Raw genomic sequence first — 15,218 nt, forward strand, 5'->3', positions numbered from 1 at the left:
TGGACTTAACGGACATTTACAGAACATTCCATCCAAAAACAGCAGCATACACATTCTTCTCAAGTGCATATGGAACATTCTCTAGGATAACTCACAGGCTGGGCCACAAAACAAGTCTCAACAAATTCAAGAAGACTGAAATCATGTCAAGCATTTTCTCCAACCACAATGATAAGAATCTAGAAATAAATTACAATAAGAAAGCTGGAAAAAACAAAAAAACATGGAAAGTAAACAACATTCTACTGAACAACCAATGAGTCATCAAAAAAAATTAAAGGACAAATCAAAAAATACCTAGAGACAAATGAAAATGGAAATATGACACATCAAAATCTACAGGATTCACCAAAAGCAGTTTTAAGAGGGAAGTTCATGGCAATACGGGCTTACCTCAAGAAACAAGAAAAATCTCAAATAAACAATCTACCCTTAGGAGGGTAGGAACTAGAAAAAGAAGAACAAATGAAGCCCAAAGTTAGTAGAAGGAAGAAAATAATAAAGATCAGAGTAAAAATAACTGAAATAGACACTAAAAAGACAATAGAAAAGATCAATAAAACTAAGAGCTGGTTCTTTGAAAAGAAAAATAAAATTGACAAACCTTTAGTTAGACTAGCCAAGAAGAATAAGCCAGAGGGCTCAAGTAAATAAAATTAGAAATGAAAGAGAAGGTACAACGGATGCCACAGTAATACAAAGGATTATAAGAGATTACAACGAACAATTATATGCCATCAAATTGGACAACCTAGAAGAAAGGGATAAATTCCTAGAAACATACAATCTTCCAAGACTGAATCATGAAGAAATAGAAAACCTGAATAGACCAATTACTAATGAGGAGATTGAGTCAGTAATCAAAAAACTCCCAATGAAGAAAAACAGGACAAGATGGCTTCACCAGTGAATTCTACCAAACATTCAAAGAAGATTTAATACCTATCCTTCTCAAACTCTTCCAAAGAATTGAAGAGGAAGGAATGCTTCCAAACACATTTTACAAGGCCAGCACTACCCTTATACCAAAACCAGACAGGGACAACACAAAAAAAGAAAATTACAGGCCAATATCCTCGAGGAACATAGGTGCAAAAATCCTCAACAAAATGTTAGCAAACCAAATTCAACAATATATTAAAAAGATCAAGTGGGGTTTTTTCCAGGGATACAAGAATGGTTCAACATTCACAAATCAATCAATGTGATACATCACATTAACAAAAGGAAGGATAGAAATCATATGATGATCTCAATAGATGCAAAAAAAAGCATTCGATAAAATTCAACATTCCTTTATGACAAAAACTCTCAACAAAGTGCATATAGAGGGAACATACCTCAACATAATAAAGGCCATATATACGACAAACCCACAGCTAACATCATACTTGACAGGGAAAAGCTGGAAGCTTTTCCTCTAAGATCAGGAACAAGACAAGGATGCCTACTCTCCTCACTCTTATCCAACATGGTATTGGATGTCCTAGCCACAACAATTAGGCAAGAAAAAGAAATAAAAGGCATCTAAATCAGAAAAGAAGAAGTAAAACTGTCACTATTTGCAGATGACATGAAACTATTTATAGAAAACCCTAATCTCCACCAAAAACTGTTAAACTAAATAATGAATTCAGTAAAGTCACAGGATACAAAATCAATATAGATAAATCTGTGGCATTTCTATATACTAATAATGAACTTAAAGAAAACAATCCCATTTGCAGTTGCATCAAAATGAATAAAATACCTAGGAATAAATTTAACCAAGGAGGTGAAGACCTGTACACTGAAAACTATAAGACACTGATGAAAGAAATTGAAGAAGATAGAAATAAATGGAAAGATATTCTGTACTCATAGATTGGGGAGAATTAATATTGTTAAAATAGCCATACTACCCAAAGCAACATACAGATTCAATGCAATCCCTACCAAAATTCCAACTGCATACTTTACAGAACTAGAACAAATAATTCTAAAATTTGTTTGGAACCACAAAAGATCCTGAATAGCTAAACCAATCTTGAGAAAGAAGAACAAAGCTGGAGGTATCATGCTCCCTGATTTAAAACTATACTGCACAGCTACAGTAATGAAAACAGCATGGTACTGGCACAAAAACAGACACAAAGATAAATGGAACAGAATTGAGAGTCCAAAAATAAACCTACACATATACAGACAATTAATTTACAACAAAGAAACCAAGAACATGAAAAAAAAAAAAAACAGTCTGGGTAAAGGTTAAATGGAATTCATTCAAATAATCAAAGTGACGAACTCAAGTCCCAGGAAACAGTCCAACAGAGTATTCTGAGGAACTGCTCCTAGGTGCGCAGTTTATATACTTTTTATTTTAACAAAGTAATGTATGTGCTGAAAAAGAGCTTACACATCTAATTTTCATATACTGTAAAGATAACATGACAAGAGTTTTTGGTTATACATCAAACAAGGTTTGTAATGTTGGTGTTATCTATGTGTGGAAGGAGGCAAGGACCAGGGTCGTCACTTTTTCTCTCCATCTCGAAGAAACGCAGCTGGGAAATGTGAGAGTGAGGTACCCTTTATCTTTTCTGTTGTGGATCTGTCCAGCATGCATCTTCAGTCATGAGGTATGAGATTGCAAAGTCATTCTAACACAGGCTTAAGATGGCCAGCATGGCTGCTTCACAGCATACCATGGATTTTGTACTGACTGTAAGCCTCTGCAGCTTGCTTGCTAGATTTGCCTGTTAGAGCAGGAAGAAGCGTCCCAAAAGTTCGTTCACAAAATACAATGGAGAGGGCCGGCCCTGTGGCTTAGCGGTTAAGTGCGTGCACTCCGCTGCTGGTGGCCCGGGGTTCGGATCCCAGGCGCACACTGGCGCAGTGCTTTTCCGGCCATGCTGAGGCCGCATCCCACATAGAGCAACTAGAAGGATGAGCAACTATGACATACAACTATCTACTGTGGCTTTGGGGAAAAAAAAGGAGGAGGATTGGCAATAGGTGTTAGCTCAGAGCCGGTCTTCCTCAGCAAAAAGAGGAGGATTAGCATGGATGTTAGCTCAGGGCTGATCTTCCTCACACACACACAAAAAAATACAGTGGAGAAAGAACAGTCTCTTCAATAAATGGTATTGAGAAAACCAAACGTCCACACGTAAAAGAATGAAACTAGACCACTATCTTACACCATAAACAAAAATTAACTCAAAATGGATTAGACTTGAATGTTAAGACCTGAAGCCATAAAATACCTAGAAGAAAACATAGGCAGTAAGCTCCTTGTATCAGTCTTTGTGATGTTTTTCTGGATCTGACTCCAAAGGGAAGGGAAACAAAAGCAAAAATAAACAAACAGGACTACATCAAACTAAAAAGCTTCTGCACAACGAAGGAAACCATCATCAAAACAAAAAGGCAATCTAGTGAATGGGAGAAGATACTTGCAAATCATATATCCAACAAGAGGTTAATATTGAAAATATATAAAGAATGCATACGACTCAACAACAAAAAAACAAACAATCCAATTAAAAAATGGGCAGGGGATCTGAATAGATATTTTTCCAAAGAAGACACACAGATGGCCAACAGGCAAATGAAAAGATGTTCAACATCACTAATTATTTGGAAAATGCAAATCAAGACTACAATGAGATATCACCTCATACCTGTTAGAATGGCTATTATCAAAAAGACAAGAAATAACAAGTGTTAGAGAGAATGTGGAGAAAAGGGAACCCTCATACACTGTTAGTGGGATTGTAAATTGGTGCAGCCACTCTGGAAAACAGTACAAAGATTCCTCAAAAAATTAAGAATAGAACTACCATATGATCCAGCTATTTTTATCCAAAAAATACAAAAACACTAATTCAGAAAAATATATGCACCCCTATGTTCATTGCAGCATTATTTATAATATCCAAGATATAGAAATAACCAAAGTGTCCATTGATGGATGAATGCATAAAGAAGATGTGATAGGGCCGGCCCCGTGGCTTGGCGGTTAAGTGCGCCCACTCCGCTGCTGGCGGCCGGGGGTTCGGATCCCGGGCGCGCACTGACGCACTGCTTCTCCGGCCATGCTGAGGCCGTGTCCCACATACAGCAACTAGAAGCACGTGCAGCTATGACATACAACTATCTACTGGGGCTTTGGGGGGAAAATAAATAAAAAAATCAAAATCTTAAAAAAAAAAAAGACGTGATATATATATATATATATGTGTGTATATATATATATATACATATATACACAATGGAATATTAGCCATTAAAAAGAATGAAATCTTGCCATTTGCAATAACATGGATAGACCCTGAGGGTATCATGCTAAGTGAAATAATTCAAAAGGAGAAAGATAAATACCATATGATTTCACTTATATGTGGAATCTAAGAAAACAAAAAATGAATACACAAAACAAAACAAAACAAACTCAGATACAGACAATAGATCAGTGGTTACCAGTGGGGAAAGGTGTTGGGGGTTGGGCAAAAGGGGTGAAGGGGGTCAATTGTAGGGTGATGGATGGTAACTGGACTTTTGGGGGTGATCACTTTATAGTGTATACAGATGTCAAATTATAATGTTGGACACTTGAAACATAGAATAATAATAAAAAGAGCAATTAAGAAAAAAAGATGAAGACCAAATCAATTGTATTCACTTCTTTGCTTTGCTTGCAAGTCCCCTAGAGCATTTTTAAGAAGAACATCTTTCAAAACATTTACAACATCTTTCATAATTATTTGTCTATTCAGCTTTTCTCCTTGTTATTGAGACAATTTGGGCAATTTATGTCTTCTCGGCAAAAAGGATCTTTTTCATTGGGATTTTCAAATTTAACAGCACAGAGTTAAACATTTTAGTTGCCAATGATATTCAAATCTCCACACTATCTGCTGTTATACCTCCTTTCTTATTCATCATTTTCTAAAAGTCTCTTGTTTCACTTTTGTGGATCCAAATAGTCAATACTGTATCTAACTCATTAAACGTTACTAAAAACCAGATCTTGAATATATTTTTACATAATATCAGTTTACAAATTTCATTTTCCATTTTTATTTACTTTGATTAACTTTATTGTGCTTATTGTTAATTTTCTAAGTCTAAAATTAAGTTCTGAATTTCTCTATTTTTACTTTTTGTATAATCACATCTTTATTTATTTATTTATTTTTTTTAAAGATTTTATTTATTCATTTTTTTCCCCCCAAAGCCGCAGTAGATAGTTGTATGTCATAGGTTCACATCCTTCTAGTTGCTGTACGTGGGGCTCGGCCTCGCGTTGGACGGAGAAGTGGTGCCTCGGGGCACGCCCGGGATCCGAACCCCGGGCCGCCAGCATCAGAGCGCGCGCACTTAACCGCTAAGCCACAGAGCTGGCCCTAATCACATCTTTAGAGTCAGCTATTTTTGGCTAGTGTCATCACGAACCCAATTTATTCAATTGATCAGCAAATACTTGATCACCCTCATCATACCAACCACTGTGCTAGACATTGGAATTAAAATAGCAAAAAAATGAAATAAAGAAAAAGAAATAAAAGATATAGATTACAAAGAAGTAAAGTCTTACATTTCAGCTGACATGATCATGTACATAGAAATTTCTAAGGCAAAGAAAGCTTCTAGAACTAACAGGTGAATTTAGCAAGACTGCAGGGTATGAGATCAATTGTGTTCCTATGTATCAGCAATGCAATTAAATTTCATTTAAAATAGCATCAAAATAAACTATTAAGGTATCAATTTAAAGAAAGTGAGCAAGATTTGTACACTGAAATCTACATAGCACGACTGAGAGAAAGTAAAGAAAAACTAAATAAATGGAGAGAAATACTATATTCAAGGATTGGAATACTCCATAATGTTAAGGCATCAATTCTCCCAAAATTTATCTATAGATTAAATGCAATTCAATCCTGACTCTTAAATGCCAATCAAAATCCGACCACGTATTTTTTTAAAGAAATCGTCAAGTTGCTTCTATAACATATGCAAATACAATGGACTTTGAATGGTCAAAATAATTTTTTGAAAAGAAAAAAAAAGGATGCACACGACCTGATTTCAAGACTTACTACAGCTCCAGTAACCAAAATAAAGTGCTCTTGGCATATGAATAGTCTAGACCAATAGAATAGAATAAAGAGTGCATAAATAGAACTGCATGTATATACTCATGAAAAGGAGTCAAGCTAATTCAATAAGGAAAGGATAGTCTTTTCCGAAAGTGATGCTGGAACAAACAGATACAAGAAAAAATGCTAACACTAGCTACAAAAGCTAACTTGAAATGAAGCATAGACCTAAACATAAGAACTAAAATTATTCAGCTTTTAAAACAGTGCTAGAAGTATAATTTGAGCCACAGATATAATTTTAAATGTCTTAGTAGCCACACTTTAAAAAGTGAAAAAGTGGATGAAAATAATTTTAACATATTTTTATTTTTATTTTTTTATTTTTGAGAGGAAGATTAGCCCTGAGCTAACATCCATGCCAATCCTCCTCTTTTTGCTGAGGAAGACTGGCCCTGGGCTAACATCCGTGCTCATCTTCCTCTACTTTATATGGGATGCCGCCACAGCATGTCTTGACAAGCGATGCGTAGGTGCGCGCCCGGGATCCGAACCCCAGGCTGCCGCAGCGGAGCGCGCACTTAACCGCTGTGCCACCAGCCGGCCCCTTGGTATTTTATTTAAACCCAAAACATTAAAAGTATTATAATTTCAGCATGTAACCAATAAAAAGATTATTAATGAGATATTTTACATTCTTTTTCTCATAATTTACCTTTCTTGAAATTATTGTTCTCGATCTCCAGGGGATTAGAAATTCCTTAATTTTATGTCCTGCCAGATGATGACTTTACTCCAGATCCGGCCATCCTAGGATTTGCTGATCACATCAAAATCACTTACCCCTCAAACTAGACGCAGGAGACAGTGAGCACAGAGACAGAGCTGGGGGCAGGACCCCACCTCAGCTTCCTCCCTCCTCTCCCAACTTTCCTCCACTCACAGGCCCTCCATCCTCCTCCAATCTCCAGGATTTCATGAATCCCCAGGCACAAATGGGGAGCAGGTCATGAGATATACAAACCTAGATCCCCACAATTCCTCTACAGGAAGTCCTTCCTGAAGTCTGCCCACTCCCATTCCTGCTGTAGCCCCAGTGCTTTCCCCAGTAGAGCCCCAGGTCTGTGATCCTAGAACACTTTTCCTCCCTATAACTGCAGGGCTCACTCCTCACCTCCTTCAGGACTTAGCTCAAATGTCACCTCTCAGGAAAGCCTTTCTGAGGATAATATTTAAAATTACAACCAGGCCCCTCATCTTTCCTACCTTGTTCTTTTCAGCATGTAAGCTCCATGAGGCAGGAATTTTGCGTGAGTTAGTCTGATATATCCCAAAGTGCCTAGAATAGAGCTGGCACAGAGCAGACGCTCAATAAGCATTTGTGAATGAATGAAGAAGTCTAGGGACCAGATCTCAAAGCTGAGACTGACACAGGAGAATTGAGTGGTTTCCTGGTAAGAGATTGGAGGTAAGAGGTGTTTCTCAGACTTTCCTTGTTTTTGATGACCTTGACATTTTTTTGTGTGTGTCAGGAAGATCAGCCCTGAGCTAACATCCGTGCTGATCTTCCTCCACTTTATGTGGGACGCCACCACAGCATGGCCTGACAAGCAGTGTCTCAGTGCGCGCCCAGGATCCGAACCCGGGCCGCCAGCAGCAGAGCACGCACACTTAACCGCTACACCACAGGGCAGGCCCGACCTTGACATTTTGGAGGAGTACTGCTCAGTTGTATGGCAGACTGTCCCTCGATTTGAGTTTGGTTGACTGGGGTATGGGTTTTTGGAAGTAGACCTCAGAGGTGAAGTGCCATTCTCCACACAACATATGGATGGTATATAATATCCACTTGATTGATCACTGATGATGTTCACCTTCACCACCTGGCTAAGGTCATGTTTCCCAGATTTCTCCCTGTGAAGTTCCTTTTATTCTTTGTCCCTCTCCACACAGTATCTTTGAAAGGAAGTCACTATGCGCAGCCCACACTTAAGGGGTGTTCTGCTATAAACATTTGCACGCAGGTTTTTGTGCAAATTTAAGTTTTCAAATGAGTCAGGTAAATACCTAGGAGAGTGATGTTTAGCTTTATAAGAAACTGCTGAATATCTTCCACAATGGCTGTGCTATTTTGTATTCCTGCCCACAGTGAATGAGGGCTCCACTTGCTCCACATTCTGGTCAGCACTTGGCATTACCAGTTTTTGGATTTAGGATATTCTAATAGGTGTGTAATGCTATAGCATTGTTGTTTTCATTTGCATTTCCCTAATGACATATGATGTTGAGCATCTTTTCATATTATTATTTGCCATCAATATACCTTCTTTGGTAAGGTGTCTGTTCAGACTTTTGCTCATTTTTTAATTATTTGTTTGCTTACTGTCGAGTTTTAAGGGTTCTATATATGTTCTAAAACAAGCCCATTATCAGATTTGTGATTTACAAATATTTTCTCCTCTCTGTGGCCTGAGCTCTTTTACAGACAAAACAGTATATATTAATGCATAGATATATTTTTCTGAGAAGAGAAATGAGAAGTTGCTAACTGTGATGGGTTAGAGATAGAGGACTAGGGTGAATGGAGGATGGGGGAAGGATGATGTGACTTATGTTTGTATATTCTTGAGTATCATTTGAATTCTCTTGTGTGTACGTGAATAATGTTTGAAAAATAAATTACATTAAAATCCCTTACACTTGTAAAACACATGACAGATCATCCTCAAATCATGTGTTAAGACTCAGATTCTGATCCTCTACTCGAGGACCAATCATCTTTTCACTGAACTCTTCTGCCTTAGATTTTCCATGTCTGAAAAAGGTAGGCTAGACTGTACAGACCAATACTCCCACTGAAAATACCTAACAATGCCATGTAAACTACAAAAACCATCTTCTTAAAAGCATCAAAGCTGACAAGATACTAATAAATGACCACATCCCCAAAAAGAAGGGAAAGATCCTTTTTGGTTTCCACACAGAATACCATCCTGAGAAATGGAGAAAAGGCTCTGTGAGTTCATTGCCCAGACATGGAGCCCAGCACTTTCAGCTCTGTGCCCCGACCTCTGAACTCTCCTACCCATCTGCTTCCCTTTTAAAAATTTAAACAAAGCTTTTTGTGTATATGTATAATGTACAATATATATGGTATAATATATATTCACTGTAGAAAAATTATAAAATGTTAAAAGTTATATATGACAAAGTAAAAATAACTGTGATCCTCACACTTGCAGATGTTCTGTTGCATTTTCTCCTAGTCTGCTGTCCCAGTGCTGGAACTCTCTCTAAGTTGATGAGCACAGAGCTCACGGGCCTCCAGCCCTGCTCTCCCCAGATGCCATTTCCTGAGGCAGTTCACTCTCACACCTCCTGAGGGGGCTATTTCTCACTTTCTCCTCCCACCTTAACCCCCTTCACTCTCTCCCCATTCCCCACTCTCAGATGATAAGCTTCTTTCTTTTTTAACGCAGAGAAAAGGACTAGGTGAGAACTGCACTATCACCCCTCCAGCCCCCCACATCTATATCTGATCTTCTGCCTGCATTCATATATTGATAGAAATAACCCACATACGCAAAATTATCCTTGGGGTCCTCACTAATTTGTGCGCTTGTATAGATATCCTGAAACCAAAATGTGTGACAACCCCTCATGTACACAGAGGGCGCGGCTCTCAGCCCGAGCGTGTAGTCTGGGACTGGGAAACTCAGTATTGCGGAGCCCCCACCTCGCTGAGTTGCAGTTCCGCCTCTCACAACCTCTGTCAAGTCCTTCCGCCTGGAGACTCATGTCGCGGCCCCAGTTCTCACTCCTATTGCGTTTCCGTTTTCTAGAGCAGCCAATCAACGTCTCCGCGGTTCCCGGTTATCAAGTCTCCACCACCGACCAGAACTCAGATTCATCCCAGACTGGCAGGATGCGGGATGTGGGGCTCCGAAACCTCCTCCTGCTGTTTTGGGAGGCCTTGGTCCTGACCCGGACCTGGGGAGGTGAGTGCTGGGTAGGGATGGAAGGGGCCTCTGCGGAGGGCGGAGCGAGGGGACCGCGCGGCGGGGGTGCAGGACCCGGGAAGGCGCGTCTCTGCGGACACCTGCCCAGACCGCCTCCTCCACCTCGGCCCCGCCCCGTCCTGACCCCTCCTCCAACTTACCCACTTCTTCCTCCTCCCCTGTCCCTCCTCAGCCTCCCGCCTCCTCCTCTCACCCACTCGGGTCTCCCACCCCTAAGTCCTCACCCTTCTCGGTCCGCTGCCCCTTCTCCGTCTCAAGACCCCCGCGCCCCCTCCCCGCTCCCGGCCGCATCACCCTTGGACCCGGGGACCCGCGCCGGGAGGATCGGGCCGGGTCTCAGCCCCTCCCCGCCCCCAGGCTTCCACTCCATGAGATATTTCCACACCGTGGCGTCCCGGCCCGGCCGCGGGGAGCCCCGCTTCATCGTCGTCGGCTACGTGGACGACACGCAGTTCGTGCGGTTCGACAGCGACGCCGCGAGTCCGAGGATGGAGCCGCGGGCGCCGTGGATGGAGCAGGAGGGGCCGGAGTATTGGGAGGAGCAGACACGGAACGCCAAGGACCACGCACAGAATTTCCGAGGGAACCTGAACAACCTGCGCGGCTACTACAATCAGAGCGACGCCGGTGAGCTACGCGGGCCCGGGGCCAGGTCACGACCCCCATCCCCATGGAAGGGCTGGGGTCTCCCCGAGACTCCGGGTCCGACCCGTGAAGCCGCGAGACCCGCTCAGCCCCCAGACCCTGGAAGAGCTGGTGGAGACTTTTCTGCGGTTTCATTTTCAGTTTGGGCATAATCACTGCGGGTGGTCGGGGGGCGGGGCTAAGTGGGCGGGGCTGACCGCGGGGCGGGGTCAGGGTCTCACACCCTCCAGTGGATGTACGGCTGCGACTTGGGGCCGGTCGGGCGCCGCCTCCGCGGGTACAGTCAACACGCCTACGACGGCGCCGATTACATCTCCCTGAACTAGGACCTGCGCTCCTGGACCGCGGCGGACACAGCGGCTCAGATCACCCGGCGCAAGTGGGAGGCGGCCGGTGTGGCGGAGCGCTACAGGAACTACCTGGAGGGCACCTGCGTGGAGTCGCTCCTCAGACACCTGGAGAACGGGAAGGAGACACTGCAGCGCGCAGGTACGAGGGGCCGCGGGGCCTCCCGATCTCCCCTGGGGCTGGGCTGACATCCCACAGAGAGGGGAGGGAAATGGGATCAGTGTCAGAATCCCGCCCCTCGGGAGAGGGAGGAATCCACCCAGGTTTTCATATTCTGTACTAATGACTCTCGGAGAGGCCCGATCTTCTCTAACGGAAAGTTAAGGAATCCAGTTTTTTCAGGAATAGAAGGGGAGACCGTCCCTGAAATCGCCCGTCACTGGTGCCCTTTGACCCTGGCAGCCATCACCATGACTTTCTCTCTCAAGGCCTGGTTCTCGGCCTGAGAACATCTTTGCAGGTCCCACTCCAGCTTTTCTGAGTCATTCACCCTCTACCCAGGTCAGGCCCAGAAGTCTGTGTTCTGCTCCTTTGAGACCTGGAGCCTCCCACTATAGGCTCTCACTCTGATTCTAGAATTTTCAAGAAATGGGAGATCATCCCAGATCTGCAAGTCTAGGCTGATGTCTAGGTTGTGTGCTTCCTCCTTCCAAACCAGTTGTCTTGTCTTTTCTCAGGATGGTCACATGAATGCTGCTTTAGTGGCCCATGGATTTCCTGATTTTGCTTCCATATCAAAAGCATGAATTTCCTGATTCTTCCTCCTCAGAACCCCCAAAGAGTCACGTAAACCACCACTCCATATCTGACCATGAGGTCACCCTGAGGTGCTGGGCCCTGGGCTTCTACCCTGCGGAGATCACCCTGACCTGGCAGCGTGATGGGGAGGACCTGACCCAGGACACAGAGCTTGTGGAGACCAGGCCTGCAGGGGACAGGACCTTCCAGAAGTAGGCGGCTGTGGTGGTGCCTTCTGGAGAGGAGCAGAGATACACGTGCCATGTGCAGCACCAGGGGCTGCCTGAGCCTGTCATCCTGAGATGGGGTGAGGAGGAGTATAAGGTGGGGGGGCTCTCTTTTCAGGGAAATCAGAAGCCCTTTTGAGCACTTTTATCAAGGTCAGGACTCAAGCCTGAGGTCAGAGCCCCTCACCTTCCCTTCCCTTCCCAGAGCCGCCTCCTCAGTCCACCATCCTCATCATGGGCATCATTGTTGGCCTGGATGTCCTTGGAGCTGTGGTGGCTGGAGCTGTGATGTGGAGGAAGAAGCACTCAGGTAGGGAAGGGAGTGGGGGGATCTGAGTTTTCTTGTCCCACTGAAGGTTTCAGGCCCCGGGTAGAGCTTGCTTTGCCTCATTAATGGGAAGTCCCATCCACACACGTGCTTGCCACTCTGGAGCTGATTGCTAACACTCTTGTTAAAGCAGTTGTGAAAATGAAAGTTTGTTTCACCTTGATAATTCTGGTGCTGGGGACCTGATTCCCAGCAGTCACAGGTCAGAGGGGCAGGTCCCTGCTGAGGACAGAGCTCCAGAAGGGCAGTTGGTCCATTCCCCACACATGTACTGTACTGTGTTTCCTGATCCTGCCCTGGGTCTTCAGTCACGGTTCTGGAAACTTCCTTGTGGTCCAGGACTAGGGGGTTCCCTTAGGATCTCATGGCCCCGCCTTCTCCATTATCTTCCCACAGGTCAAAAAAGAGGGAGCTACAAACAGGCTGCAAGTAAGTTTGAGTAGGGGGTTGATCCCTGAGACCCTTGTGATGGTGTAGACGGGAGCCCATGGCGGGAGCTTACTCACCCCATAGTTTCTCTTTTAGTCTCCTCTCCTGTGGGCTCTGACCATGTTCTGTTTTGTTCTACCCCAGGAAGTGACAGTGCCCAGGGCTCTGATGTGTCTGTCACGGATCCTAAAGGTGAGACCCTGGAGGCCTGAAGTGAGAGGAGTATTGGGGAGAGGTGACACGACTGGGTAATGGGGTTCTTTGGGGCATTTTGAGCATGCAGTGGGCTGTTGAGAATGTCAGCACTATGTGACTGACCTGAATTTGTTCATGATTATTTTCTTTCAGTGTGAGACAGCTGCCCTGCAGGGGACTGAGTGATGCAAGATTTGTTGATGCTCCGACTTGGTGATTTCAAGAACCCTGACTGCTCTTTCTGCAACTGGTATCTGCGTGTGTCTGCGTTCCTATTAGCATGAGAGGAGGTGAGAAGACTGGCCCACCCCCTGCCCACACTGACCTGTGTTCTTCCTCTGATGGACTTGCTTATTCTAGCAGAAGCCGGGCTGGGCCATCTCCATCCCTCTCTTAACTTCATGTTGCGCTGAGTAGTAATGACTTGCTTCTTTACTGAAAATATGAATCTGGATATAAACTTGTTTTTTCTAATTCTTGTCATAAGGGATTGATGTGTTAATTAAAGGAGAAGATTGCTGAAGTTTCAGAGAGGAAATAAATGGAAGCACTGAGAACCTTCCAGAATTTGTGTCTTTACTGTGCTGAGTCTGTTGCAGGTTAGGACAGAAGAAGGCTGTGAGGGGCCGAGCGTGGATGAGGCCAGTGCACGCTCAGTGCTCAGTGCATCGTGGGCTTTGATGTTGTCATTCCTTGGCTGGGTCATTTCTGCTGCTCGTTTATTCTGGTCTCTGTAGAAACTTGTTCGAACAGGACCTGCGATCACAGGGATGAGGACGTCACTTAAGCATTGTCATGTTTCTACGACCGTGGGCAGCGAGGGCTTTGTGTGGCTGGGTCAGCCTAGGCTCAGGCCAGGGTCTGGCCCTCAACCCTCATCTTGTGTGTGTTTATATTTTGTTTCTTTGGTTTTTTTGGATTATGCCTCTTTATTTTCATGTTTACCATTCTGGTCTTATTCTCCTCTGGGTGTGCCCATCTGTGACAGCAGCAGGAGTTGTTTGGCCTATCATTGACCCCACAAGGCCCAGGAGTCTGTTGTATCAAGAGATGAATTTTCAGACTCATCTAGCTTTTGCCCTCATTCTAGGGCTGTTTCCTGGATTGTTCTTTCCACCTTTTCTCCTTTTTTAAAGAACCAGATTATAGAATTAGTAGAGAGGAGGATCTGACAGTTTCTCATGTTAGGTAAATTCCTGTTGGATATCTATCTTCTCTGCAGCCTGCCCCCTCTCTATGCCCTCAGCTCTAGTCGTCCTAGTGCTGGCTCCAATCTAAACTCATGGATTTATAAAGCAGAGTCTACTTTAGATTCAGAGGTGGTTGGAAAATAGGACTCATAACCCAAGGATTCTCTTTTGTGAAGAGAGAAATATAATTGTGTGTGTGGTGTGCAGGAGGATAGCTGTGGGAGGGAGGAAGGAAAGAAAAGTACAGGCGGCATTGATGTCAGTTTGAGTGGATGTTGTGCTGTAGCTGCCACAAAACAGCATGTGGCCTGAGGTTACATTAATAAAGATACTGTCTCTAGAATAGGGAGGTGCTCTACACTGATCATTTATTCAACTGATTTTCCAGATATGTGACAAGTTATTTTTGCATCTAGGAAACCTCAGTGAATTAAAAACAGGCAAAAATTGCCAGCCTTGTGGAGCATGTATTCTAGTGGTGAGGGGCAGACTGTATGCTATAAGCATAGTAAATAAGGAAGTGTTTATGTTAGAAGTTCTAAGTGCTTTGAGGAAGGTGACCAGACTGTAAGAGTGTGGGGACAGGGAAGACGGCTGTTTTACTGCGGTGGTCACTGTGGGCCTCATTGGGAAGGTGACCTTGAGTAAAGATTTGAAGGACAGGATTTGTCCACGAGGATGTCTGGAGAAGTTTCTTTCCAGGCAGGGGAATCTCCAGTGCAAATGCACTCAGGTAGAAGTGTCTGTGTCTAAGGAAGAGTGAGGAGACTGGTGTGGCTGCAGCAGAGAGTAATTGAGATGAGGTCTGAAATACACGCAGGTCACGTAGGCCTCAAGGATATTGAAAGGTTTTGACTTTTCTCTGAGTAAGATGTGCAGTTACAAGATGGTTTTGAACAGAAGAGCAACCTACTTTGACTTCTCGTTAGAAGCCTCAGTCTGGTGCTGCGCAGAATCAAGAGGTGAAGGGTGAGCAACCAGTAGAGAAAACTATAGGAGACGAGTGCCGTGTTCAA

The 15,218-nt window shown here is 43.7% G+C and overlaps 2 protein-coding genes across 2 annotated transcripts in view; one reads left to right on the plus strand and one right to left on the minus strand.

Annotated features, from left to right (window-relative positions):
* Positions 1-9,726: 9,726 nt before the first annotated feature.
* On the plus strand, positions 9,727-13,573 carry LOC101397911 (uncharacterized). The gene is made up of 7 exons (XM_087437803.1): positions 9,727-10,729; positions 11,074-11,236; positions 11,865-12,140; positions 12,266-12,370; positions 12,785-12,817; positions 12,962-13,009; positions 13,166-13,573. Exons 1-3 carry the CDS (start codon positions 9,727-9,729, stop codon positions 11,902-11,904), a joined length of 1,206 nt encoding a protein of 401 aa, XP_087293929.1. The 3' UTR covers positions 11,905-12,140; positions 12,266-12,370; positions 12,785-12,817; positions 12,962-13,009; positions 13,166-13,573.
* The window catches only part of LOC147915642 (uncharacterized), a 110,112-nt gene continuing 108,345 nt past the window's right edge, over positions 13,452-15,218 (minus strand). Inside the window, exon 6 of the mRNA XM_087437804.1 lies at positions 13,452-13,768. Coding sequence (XP_087293930.1) covers positions 13,715-13,768 — 54 coding nt within the window. The 3' untranslated portion in view covers positions 13,452-13,714. The remainder of the gene's footprint in view (positions 13,769-15,218) is intronic.

The sequence above is a fragment of the Ceratotherium simum genome, chromosome 13 (genome assembly GCF_057802395.1).
Source record: "Ceratotherium simum simum isolate JZ-2026a chromosome 13, ASM5780239v1, whole genome shotgun sequence".
NCBI lineage: Eukaryota > Metazoa > Chordata > Mammalia > Perissodactyla > Rhinocerotidae > Ceratotherium > Ceratotherium simum.